The sequence below is a fragment of the Perna viridis genome, chromosome 2, assembly GCF_037379345.1.
Source record: "Perna viridis isolate PV_CMFRI_1.1 ecotype Kerala chromosome 2, ASM3737934v1, whole genome shotgun sequence".
NCBI classification, from domain to species: domain Eukaryota; kingdom Metazoa; phylum Mollusca; class Bivalvia; order Mytilida; family Mytilidae; genus Perna; species Perna viridis.
The window spans coordinates 65660608-65672414 of record NC_142446.1 but is presented as its reverse complement, the minus strand read 5'-3'; the positions used below and the strand labels follow the sequence as shown (position 1 = coordinate 65672414).

The 11807-nt window shown below is 31.6% G+C and overlaps 1 protein-coding gene across 1 annotated transcript in view; it reads left to right on the top strand.

Moving 5' to 3' along the window:
- Positions 1 to 10428: 10428 nt before the first annotated feature.
- Positions 10429 to 11807, top strand: part of LOC148626524 (CD109 antigen-like) — a 38866-nt gene continuing 37487 nt past the window's right edge. Inside the window, exons 1-2 of the mRNA XM_088570573.1 lie at positions 10429 to 10661; positions 11303 to 11366. Of these exons, the coding sequence (XP_088426699.1) occupies positions 11305 to 11366 (62 nt within the window). The 5' untranslated portion in view covers positions 10429 to 10661; positions 11303 to 11304. The remainder of the gene's footprint in view (positions 10662 to 11302; positions 11367 to 11807) is intronic.

Below are 11807 nucleotides of genomic sequence, written 5' to 3'. Positions count from 1 at the left end.
TGTGAGTGAACTTTTGAATTTTACATGTATATATACTGCAGATAGTATATTCTAAATATAATGGCACTTGGTTGAACTTGTATCTAAGCGCAGCATTTTGTCTGTGTCTAACCAAAATGTCACAACGTCTAAAATTTGTATATTTTACTTTTCACGCGTACACCATGCGAAATTCGAACGAATTGTTCAAAAAGGCAAATGGCTTTGAGTCGATTTCTTCATATACTTAAAAATGTATTTATCCTCCTCTATGGTTTTATCATTTCATTTTTTCTTTGGCTTAACAAATGGGTTATATATATGTAAAACCGTGTCTGACAAAAATGTCACAAAGCGCATTTTTGACGTTTCCAAAGTATTGTTCTGTTTTGCAACTCTTTTAACGTCAATTTTAAAAAAAAAACAATAAAAAGTATAGAAAAGTTACGATGCTAGATTAAATTATAACGTGTATGGACGTAATGAATAACAAAATACGATTTTAGCGAATCTGATAAAATTATGAAAGAAATTTGAAAAAGAAAACAGGAAAAAGACCCCCCCCCCCCCGGGCCTTTGCGCGCATTCCTGTCTGTTCATATGCAATGATGTCCTGGTGAATCGGGATCAGCTACCTGCATCAAAGTATTTTGAAATGTGTAGACACGCGCTTGCAAATTCGGGAGTGAAATATTGTAAAATCAACGTATTTCATGATCGTCTAATAACTTCTTGACAATCATTTTAGCTATAAGATATAATAAGCTGTACAATAATTGCAATTTTTTTTTTCAAATCGGACCAAAAACAAAACAAAAAAATATGATTTACAATGGTGTAACTTTTTTGACCCCATATAAGTCGAAAACCGTAAGAGATATCCGAAATCTGATTGAAAAATGCAGGCAGGATTAATAATGAGGAATCCAATGAAGAATCCAATGAAAAAAATTCGAAATCGGACCAAAAAAAAAAAAAAAACAGTAATGAAAATGTTTTTAGGATTTTGCCCAAATTTGACCCCCTATAACATGAAAACGGTCCAAAACACATAAAATCTAGTGTACATTTGTTAAGCCAAATTAAATGAAGAACACATTAAAAATAGAACATTTAAAATCGAAAAAGAAACCAATCTACATGGGTTTTAATAAAATACATATTTTTACCCTTTTTGGCCCTTTTTTCTAAAGCGGCAGGGGCAACAATGTCCAAATTAAATAGGAATTTGCTTAGTTGTTGGTAAAATTATATCAACATTTCGGAACATTTTGTCAACCACAACTAAAGTTATCGCACGGAAGTGTTTTCAGACTACGTCGACGACTACGCGGACGACGACTGCACCATAACATTATACGACCGCAAGATTTTTTGGTCGTATAATAAAAACAGGAGATTTCTCTCTCAAATTTTCCCAAAGAGGGAGATTTGTCAAGGATTTGTTTTCTCGAAATGTTTAGCTATGTTGTATGTTTAGCAACATACCATATAAAATTCCGAAACGAGTACATGTATTCGGAAATGTCAACATACATCTACATTAGAGTTATAAAACCAAATAGGATTCACTTTAAATGCTACAATATGATTTCCGGGGGGGGATGCTACTGATTTTTTTGCTTGTAGGTTTGTTGGCTTCCTGTTTTAGTGAGGGCGTTTTACCGTTTTAGTGCATCACAAAATTTGTTTTCATAATTCCAAACATTTTTTCATTGATAAAATTTCCTTTTTTTAATGGTTGATGCACAACTATTTACCATATCAGGATGTAATCTGATAGTTTCAATTGACCAAAACGTACGAAAAATTAATATCAAATCGGATAAGTAAATAATACAACATGTCGTGTGTGTTATTTTATGTAAAACATTAAATAAGCACACTTCTTTTTACATGTAGCAATTATAGAACAATGTACGTCGCAATACAAAAAAGACGTCAAGTTTTGCCGATTTCGACATTACCAAAAATGACACCAACACCGCACACTACGTCAATGCAAAAACAAATCCTTTTGTAACCGATGTCTTAGAACTTAAATTTATAAACAAATTAAAAATCGTCAGAAAAAGTTTTCTCCATATCAAATGCAAGTCTTTTTAGGAATCAGGCAATATGGGAAACATCTGAAACACGCATGTAAAAAACTACCGCCGTTCTAATTCATGCTTTCAATCAAGAAAGATTTCAGTTTGAAATTACCACCATTTTGATCGCAATTTCAATAGTGATATTTAGAAATTGTTCTTGAAATTGTTAGATTATTGAAGATTTTTACAAATATCCGCCCTTGAAATATTAAACGAAATTATATGTTCAAATCTTGGTTTTTACTTTGTTTCGGATGGTACAAATAGTCTACTACCACTGTTGAAATAGTGGGTTGTCACACTTAATTTTATTATTTTACTAAGATGTTATCGCACAGGGAATTAAATATGAAATAGACTCTTGAATTTCTGTTTTGATGTGTCATCGTAAGAAATAATGGTTAAAATAGAAGCTGATAAATCATTTTGGCAAGTATATTGTTCAGAAATTTAACATGTGCGTTTAAGGAAATTTCACCTTGTGATTGAAATCTAAAAAACATGACATGTTGCCGGTACATGACCTTTTTCAGCACTAATGTAGAAAGCTTCCACCATTTTTGTACACTTCCAAACTGAGATATACACATGAATTTTGCAGGTAATGAAGTTATCAAAACATAAGTCTCTAACAAGCTAGCTAATGCTTCTCTCATGGAGATTTGTGGAACAGATAATTGTCAAGAAATATAGGTATGATAGGTTCATTAATTCTAAAATAAGATCGAAAATAATCCAATTGCAGTATTCTAAACATGTATATGAATATCGCATTTTCATCAACATATTTAGTTTGTTTTTGATTTGTCAGAACATGAAACACATGAAAACAAACTTAATAACATGATTAAATGCGGCTGCACCAATATGTTTCAGAAAAGAGACAAAAATCAAAATATTTCCTTGAGTCTTGGCGCTTTAACGATAAGAAATTAAAACAAAAACAAAAAACAAAAACAAAACAAAAACAAAACATGGAAGCCAAACTAACAAATGAAAACAAGCAAAAAAATTTGTTATTATAAACCATGTTTTGTTCTGTTTTGTTTGTTGTTGTTGAGAATGAAATGTTCAGATTTTCTTTTTTATTTCAGAGGAGACGTTGACCTTTTTAATTATGGAACGATGATACATTATATTATAATAACAGATATTTCTTTCTTTCCAAATTTTGTATTTCAATATTAATTTACTGTAGTTTAACCCCGCCACATTTTTGCGCATGTCTTAATTCAGGAAGTTATGTATGTTTGGTTTCGTATTTACTTTCATATTTTTGTTGTGTAACCTGAGTATATATGGGCAACTCGTAAGCTGTACCTGTTTATAATTATGTTTTGGGAGCAGTTGCAGCCTGCCCTGTGGTATGAGGGATTCCTTGTTGTTCAATGAAGACCAATTGATGGCCTTGGACTGATATTTATAACCCGGTGAGGTTGTTGTCTCTTTGACATACATGTATTTATCATATCTAGTCTCGTTATAGTCTTACTATTAAATTGATAAATGCATAAAATAGAAGAATATTAAGTTTTTTTTTTTGTTCAGGCCATGAAAAAAATAGCAAGAATATCACATACCCAAGAGTATATTTAGAGTATTGTTTATATGCATGTATCATTTTTTAAAGCTAGACACTTACCGGGTGCTGCTAACGGAGCAAAACATGCTTTCCCTGATGTCACTCTCGGTGTTCATATTACAAGTGCTTCTGTTTTTAATATGATGTCTGTTTTCTTTTTCTTTACATTTTCAGTTAAAATGTGTTATTATACACATACTGCCTGAAGTAGAGAGTGTTACGCTGTAGTACCACACGAGGTAAGTACATCACACGGGACAAAGTTGAGGATGATATATTTACCGAGTGTGACACGATGCGTAACACCCTCTACTTCAGGCAGTATGTGCTATATTATACTGGATACGAGAGTGTGATATATCGTAACATCGTGGGTGATATATCATAGAGGAGGGTGGTATATCGTGTGATTCAGAGGGGGGCGGGGCAAGTAAGGATGTGCAGGAAATAACTCATCATCCATTACCCAATCAGAATTCTAGATTTGTGTATTAAGTATAATATTTTATTTTATTCTGTTCACTACATTGTTTTCTCTGTTTCTTGTTTTCATGTTTTGGTAATGTACTTGAATTTCGATATCTTTTGGTCTATGAATTGTCTTTTTTGTTTGCCAGCATTTTATTTAGAATTCATATTTATATATAATTTGTCCAAATGGATTGATTAGACCTCGAAAATTAAAGGACCTTTAGAAGGAAAAGGGAGTTAGACGGATTTATTAAAGTTCAAGATGAATTTTTTTTTAAGAATTAAGATTTCTTAAAGTTTTTTTTAAGAGTTTGGTATTAATAATACAAAGATACCTATTCGATTATTACATGTAGCTACTGAAACCTCGACAGCATTTCATCCGTCCTTCCGGGTCTTCTGGTGAACAAACTACACATTACCCTGACCAATATTTACCAATCACAAGACAGAATGTTACTTATCACCTGTCCTGCCCCCAAAAGACAAACAGAAAATTAAAAAAAATCAAAACAGAAATTTTAGTGCATCATTTAGCCCTTCGCTGCTATCCCCACCCCAACAGATTGGCTTGTACGATGGTACATGTCAAAAGTACCATGGAACAACATGAACAAATAACCTAGCTATAATCCGAAAAGACGCATAACACAACATTCTGTTATATTATTTTACTGAAACGGCAATTTCCCACTTTTCACAAAATGGAATCTCTTGCCTAATTTTGTTCGATAAAATTTCAGTGCCTTTTCAGAACATATTTTATGATAAGTCTACTAAAATTTCATTGAATCGGACCGGAAAGGCACTGAAACACTAAAAAGTATTAAACACACATTTTTCAAGAGATTTCAGTTTGTGTTAAGCACAAAATTGCCGTTTAAGGAAACATGTTTAGTCAATTTTCGCATCAGAATGTTGATCGATAAAACTTTATACTTCCAAATACACCAATCATTTACTTTTCTACTTAATAGCGTGTAAATTCACAACGAACTGTTCTAATACAAAGACAGGAATAATGACACGGTCAAGCGTAGTAACTACACATCAAGCGGCATTAGGTGTATGACTACATATAGTTATACAATTCGCTTGAAAAGCGTTCATACATCCCTAGTTCAAATTGGCCAATTCCTCACAATGCGCAAAATGGAAGTTAATAAAACATTCACATATTCTTTATCTATGTTTTTAGAGGGGGGTTTTGATGGAAGAAACGAGGATATCAACAAGTGGGCTGAGCCCATGAATTGTTTCTAGTTTTTATTGTAATAAATACAAAGAGCCAGTGTGCATCCCGTTCAATTGACGTTGAGATCACACAAAAAAAAAATCATTTTTCTCCCTTTTCCGAAACATATGGTTGGGTAAGTCATGGAATTATGATATATGAGTCAATTTATTCATCGAATATGCCCTGTTCGGCTGGTTAATGATAGAACAAGAATCTTGACTATTACTTAAATATAATAAATTTGAAATAGGGCAAATAAATATTTCGAGAATTATATTGTGGATTTTTTAAGAAAAAAACTCAAATTCTAATAGCGTAAATTGTCCGTTAGAACGTGAAACTAGTTTGGAATTTAAAGAGATTCTAGAAAAGATATTATACAAAACATGCAACATCTAGTCGGCGAAAGTTACTTTTTAGAAAACAATCACCTGTGCACCGATCAAAGGAAGGCATACAAACTTGTAGTTCATATTTGCACATATTTTCTATGCGCAATATTCTTTTAGAGTTACCGACTTTCAAATTAAAAGTATTTAACGTTCTAAAACTATTTTGATCTAGAAAATCGTTAAAAACAAGAACTAGGTTCCTTAATGTCATTAATTTGTAAGTGATGTAGCTTTGTGTAATAAATGGAATATATTACTTTGTAATAATGCTATCTTAATTTGCATTTGTAATTAATGGTGATAGATATACTTGGAGCTGGGGTTTTCCTGCGTTGTTATTTTGGAAAACTATAAAAGATCTGTTTTGTTTAGATTAAATGTATCACGATCTGTTATTGTAGCTTAATGTGGAAGGTAAATATAATTCTGTACATCTTAAACAAACATGCTTTTGATATATTCTACGTAATATAAACATAATTTCTTTTTCTTTTTATTCAAAGGTGTTCTCATATTGTATATTATTTTTTAACTTTATAAGTAAAGAAGATTTATTGTTTGTTGATAATTGTTAACACTATTTGAGATACTGTTTTAACCTCTGAAGCTCTGGTACCCAAGGGTATTGAGATTTATATTTTATATACAAAAATACAGTATAATAAAACTTGAAGGTCATTAAACACTGAACTTCATTTGTTGCATTGCTACGATGAACTTACCGGTGCTAGATTTGGCTTCGTGCCCAAGTATTTGGGTTTTGAGTTCTGCTTGTGTATGATTTATTGTGGACCAAAAACTCTAATACTTTTAGTTAATTATTCTGTTCATGCGATGTTATTATCGGGAACCTGCGCTCATCATACTGATAATTACAATATTATTGCGACTAGTATTTTTGTTTTTATCTTAATTCAGTGCAGTTCACCTTGCAAAATTATATAGAATGACAGGAAAGTTGAGCTTATTACTCTGATTTACTGTGTAGCAGCGATATATATAATTCTCAAAAATCGACAGCAGTTTAGCAACTTTTTAATGATTTATAGATTTATATTATACTATATGATTTATAGTAACAAAAGTCTTGATTAATGTCAAAACAACCAACCAACAATCTCTTTTTGATTTATATAAAAGGTAATTACGAAATAACCGATGTGATGGGCAACGGTCAAAAGAAAACCTATCTATATAGTTAATAACAATATCAAGGCAAAACAGGCAAAATATCCGGAAATTTGAAAACAGCCGCAATAGTATTGAATTTTTGGTCCGACCAGATTTAATAACGCGTTTAACCTTCAACTTCCATTACGTGCTGTGTATATAACACCATATGACCATTGTATAGCTTTAATAACGTCATAAACATTATATTATAAAATGAAAAATAACACAGCAGATGCTTCGAGTCTGTAGTTGATAATTTATAATCAACGTACATAGTTACGGTACATTCTGTGTACGATATGTTCGATTGTAAACATATGCTGTAAAAAAGTTGTTTGATAACTACATCAGTTGTTTTCTTTTACTTGATTACTCTTTTGATAGAAGCAAGTATCTTACATGCACATAAATTGATTTGCATTTTGCATTTTTGAAACCACGAAGAACCACGTATAATTCTATTAAGCAAACAACAAGTTTTATACATGTTAACTTTTACATTGTATCTACTTCACGAATTCTCTGTCTAATATGTGAAAGGTTATGCATCAACAAGAACATGCAAAATGAGCTACTTATGGCTGAAAGCAAAATAGACAGGTTACACATTGAAGCGTCCAGGTTCATTATGACAATTAACGCAACTCAGGGAAACTACAAGTATGTGGTTAAGCAAGTTCTAAAATAAAAATTCACTAACATAAATTTCGTAGTAGAAACACTTAAAAGATCCTGTTTCGACAATCCTTAACAATATTTTAATATCGTACGAGGTATAGCGAAAAACAACACACATAAAAAAAATAATGAGAAAAAAAGACATTTTTTGCAAAAACTCCCTTCTTCGTACTGAAAGATATATTCTTTACTTTTACTAAAGCTAAATAACGCATCTTCGTTTGTGGAAATACAAAGTACAAAGTAATGATTCCCAAACAAATAACCGACGAACATATAACTATTTAAAGTTCCACTTATTTTGATATTCTATGGCTTTGATCGTCTCGGGGGTCTCTTTGTAGCGTGCTTGCTTCGAGTCCATGAGTTGGTGGTTTCGATACACGAGCGTATGTTTTAAAAAGTAGTCACTGTATCTCTGCCAATATGAACATAGTTGTTAGAGATGGAGTGGCGACTGGTTCGATTGGGTCGGTAAAATGTGCCTGAATGAATTGACATGCCTATTGAAAGACTGTTGATTCTGTAAGCTTGCACAATTAAAAATCGCGCTTTGCAGATATGACAGTAAAAATCAGAGTCTATTCGACTATTCAAACGTCATTGTCATTGCATAACATGTGACTTCCCCAAAATGATGTAAAATTTCAATCAAATAGTCTACAGCTTATACTAGAATAATGAAAATAATTCTCATTAGGATATAAAAGATTGTCCCTGGTAATTTCACATAACTGGTTGAATGTGAATATTTTCAAAATATAAACAAATTTTAAAACAAACCAAATATCAACTTTAATCAGTAATAATTACTGTATTTTTATATGTACAAGGTTCTTGCAAAGAACATTATCTACTTATTCTTTGATTCACAGATATCGTGAGAAAAATTTGGTATCTATGGATTTACATCTCTTGAATAGTATAAACTTCTCATCTACATCATATACCATCCCCATTCCATTTGTCCCCTTCCCCATTCCCTATTGATTATTCCCAATACACCATAGAAAAAATCAATATCCTCCATAAAATCCCTGTATAAAAAAGGTACATTATCAAATCAAATTTTATATTTGTTAAATTCTTTCACATTGTTAAATTGTTATTACATTAAATATAACAATTTTACATATAAGAAAATACTACAAAAACTAATTTCCTCATCCCCATTGCCTATCCCTCATTCCCCATTCTCCATCCCCCATTCCCATTTCTTTATCCCCCATATACCTTAAAATGGGAAGGTTTCCCTGTGCAAGTACTGTAATTATGAAATGTGGTTTTGGAAGGGCTATATAAAGCTCATGAAATGATATGTAGCATTTAAAAATAAACATAGTTAAAAAAAACAAACAAACAAACAAACAAACAAACAAACAAAAAAACAAAAAGAAAAAAAAAACAAACAAAAGTAGGACAAAAACAAACATTTCAGTTTTGTGTTAAAACAAATCATAGCCTTTACTGAAAACTAAGTAACAAAATCCATACTTGAATATATACACTACATCATTCATTTTAACAACCTTGAATTTATAAGTTTATTTGAACTACAAGCTCTCACGCTTGTAATGTTTTGACATTCATTACAAATTACGTTTTGTTAACTTGACAAAAAGCGTAAATACAATGTAGCTATAAACAATGTCCTTGTCCTCTGTATTTAACTTGGAAAAGGACCATGTAAACTATGAATTGGAATGGAAGTATTGACCGGACGATATCAGAAATAAACGAATTGTTTTCCAGGAAATATTTTCAAAGTTGGGGTTAACCAATCTTCATTGAGTCTGATGAAACTTGTACTCTTTCATAAAATAGATAATGCCATATTTACATTATCATCTAAACGACTTCTGGGGTACCTTACATGTTTTTGTTTCAAATTAAAGCCGGCGGTTACCCTCCCCCCCACCAGTCAGCTTTACTCACAACTTTTCTTTGTATTCGTTTGGGTGTTCTATTACAATGTAACATTGTAAGATTAAATAAAAAAAATAGATGGAATATATTTATATTGTATACTAGTATATCTGTTATTAATCAAAATATAAAATACAGTTAACAGGCAATGAAAGATAATAAAAAAAACAATCAGAACTGTTAAAAGTCAAAAGAGATATCATAATAACGAATTTCAGAGGGAATGTCCGTAAAACAAATAGCAAAAGGAATGCCCGTATAACAAATGGCAAAAAGAACGTCCTTATAAGAAATGGTAAAATAAAAGTAAAACCAGGAAGTTAGAAATCGCCACAATAATCTAGCTTTGGTACAGTCATTAGTGAATGGAAAGTATTGGAGTTAGTCTATTGAAATAGTAATGAGACAATAGACTATTATAGGGTAAAGAGGATACTTTCATTCTACAGTTAGACAACTTTTAATATGGTATTTCATTAGTTGTAAGGTTTACAATTTACTAACGAACACGTTATAAAACGTCAGTTCGTTACAATTTGTTTTCAAGTATGTACTTTTCATTTCTTATAATTTTTATTTGAATTGCTGTTGTTAATTAACATTAATTAATTAATGTCTACTATAACAAATCGTGAGAAACGCTCGTAATACGTATACAGTCAATGATAATCCAGTCCGTAATTCCAAGTCAAACCCATAAATTGTTATTTGCCTAATGGCATAACCATTTACATATTTTTCTCGACAAATTAGTTTCTCGTAGTAACCTTGACTTGATGTTGGCTGTAAAGTCCTTTTACCTTAACGCTAGTAGATAAAGTTTGTAAATATGTCCATAATTTTCGTTAATGAAAAAAAATTATGATGAATATATATGTTTCCCCCACATCCGTATATGATGTGATAAAACCAAAATTTGTCACGTTCGCTTATTTTATAAAATTACGATCTAATTTCTCCACAGGGAATTTTATTTGTTCATGACATCCTTATTGGGCTGTTGTAACTGCCCAGCTGTTTCTGATAAGAAGAAGGTATTACCAAATTTGGAAACTCCTACGGACAACTAGAACTATATATAAAAGAGTGCATTTTGCAAGTTACATTTGTTGCAGAAAACGTCCTGCAAGGTAAGTACGTTAAAAGCTTTTTATATTCATTTTTCATATATAAGATCACAATGCATGAACATTCTGAAGCATTGTAATAATAGTTTTAGTTTAGACTTTTCTGTCTTATGTACTGTTATGTAATCGAGACAGTGAATGTTGTTTCCCCTCTATGGGTTTGGCTAGTGTCTTAAGGAGGTAGACCCAAGGTACGGGAAATCATCGGCATGTATGTGTTCAGGCTCTTTATAGCAATCTCATGAAAGCATTAAAGTAACTTGAACTAATTTCATTCTGTTTCAAATGAAAGCTTGAAAGGCTTTGGTGAAATTGAATATGATATAAGCATATCACTGATTTCAAAAGTTGTGTTCCTTACCCTTGGTCTACCTCCTTAAATGAAGTTTTGTTTTCTGCTACTTATTGTCGTCCATACTCCTCATTTTCTGTACATATTTTTTTAATTATTTGAATTTCTTTTTGATTGAAGGTCATCTCCTTTGCAAAGTTTTGCAAATTAAATATATTAGTCTTTATATAATGGGTATCAAAAGAAAGAAAGAGCTATAAAGTCTGGTATTATTTACATGTGTTTTGGTTTGGCACATTATGACGATCCAAAAAGATGAATGAATGAGTTTGTTTTTTTTTTGTTTTTGCAGAGATGGGTGTTTTAACATTCATTTGGGTGCTATTTCAAGTTTTTCACTTCTTGTCTTGCCAAAAGTAAGTGCACAGAATTTAAATAATTAGTATTAGTATAGCTGCCATGTAATCTGTATTGATGAGTTTAGTGTATTATCATACTACAAGTTTATAATGAGTACTTTCGTATACAATGAAATTGCACTTCTGTTACCTGACGTATTTCGGATGAACGATTAATTTTACCTCCACTCACTCAACGAGCGGGAGATCTACCTGAATTGCCCGTCGAAACCCTCTGGATGGATTGATATAAAATTTAGTATGTGCTCTGTGTAGATTTCGGGTGTTGTACGATATCAAATTCTCTATTCCTGGGACGTTGCAATGATTTCACTACATGGAATGATAGAGTAATTGTTTGTCAAAAAGATTGAGGCTCCCAAATGTTGAATTGATTTCAAATTTAGTTTGTGGCTTAATAGAGAGGATATACGTTGTAAACGATTTTATAAGGAGTTG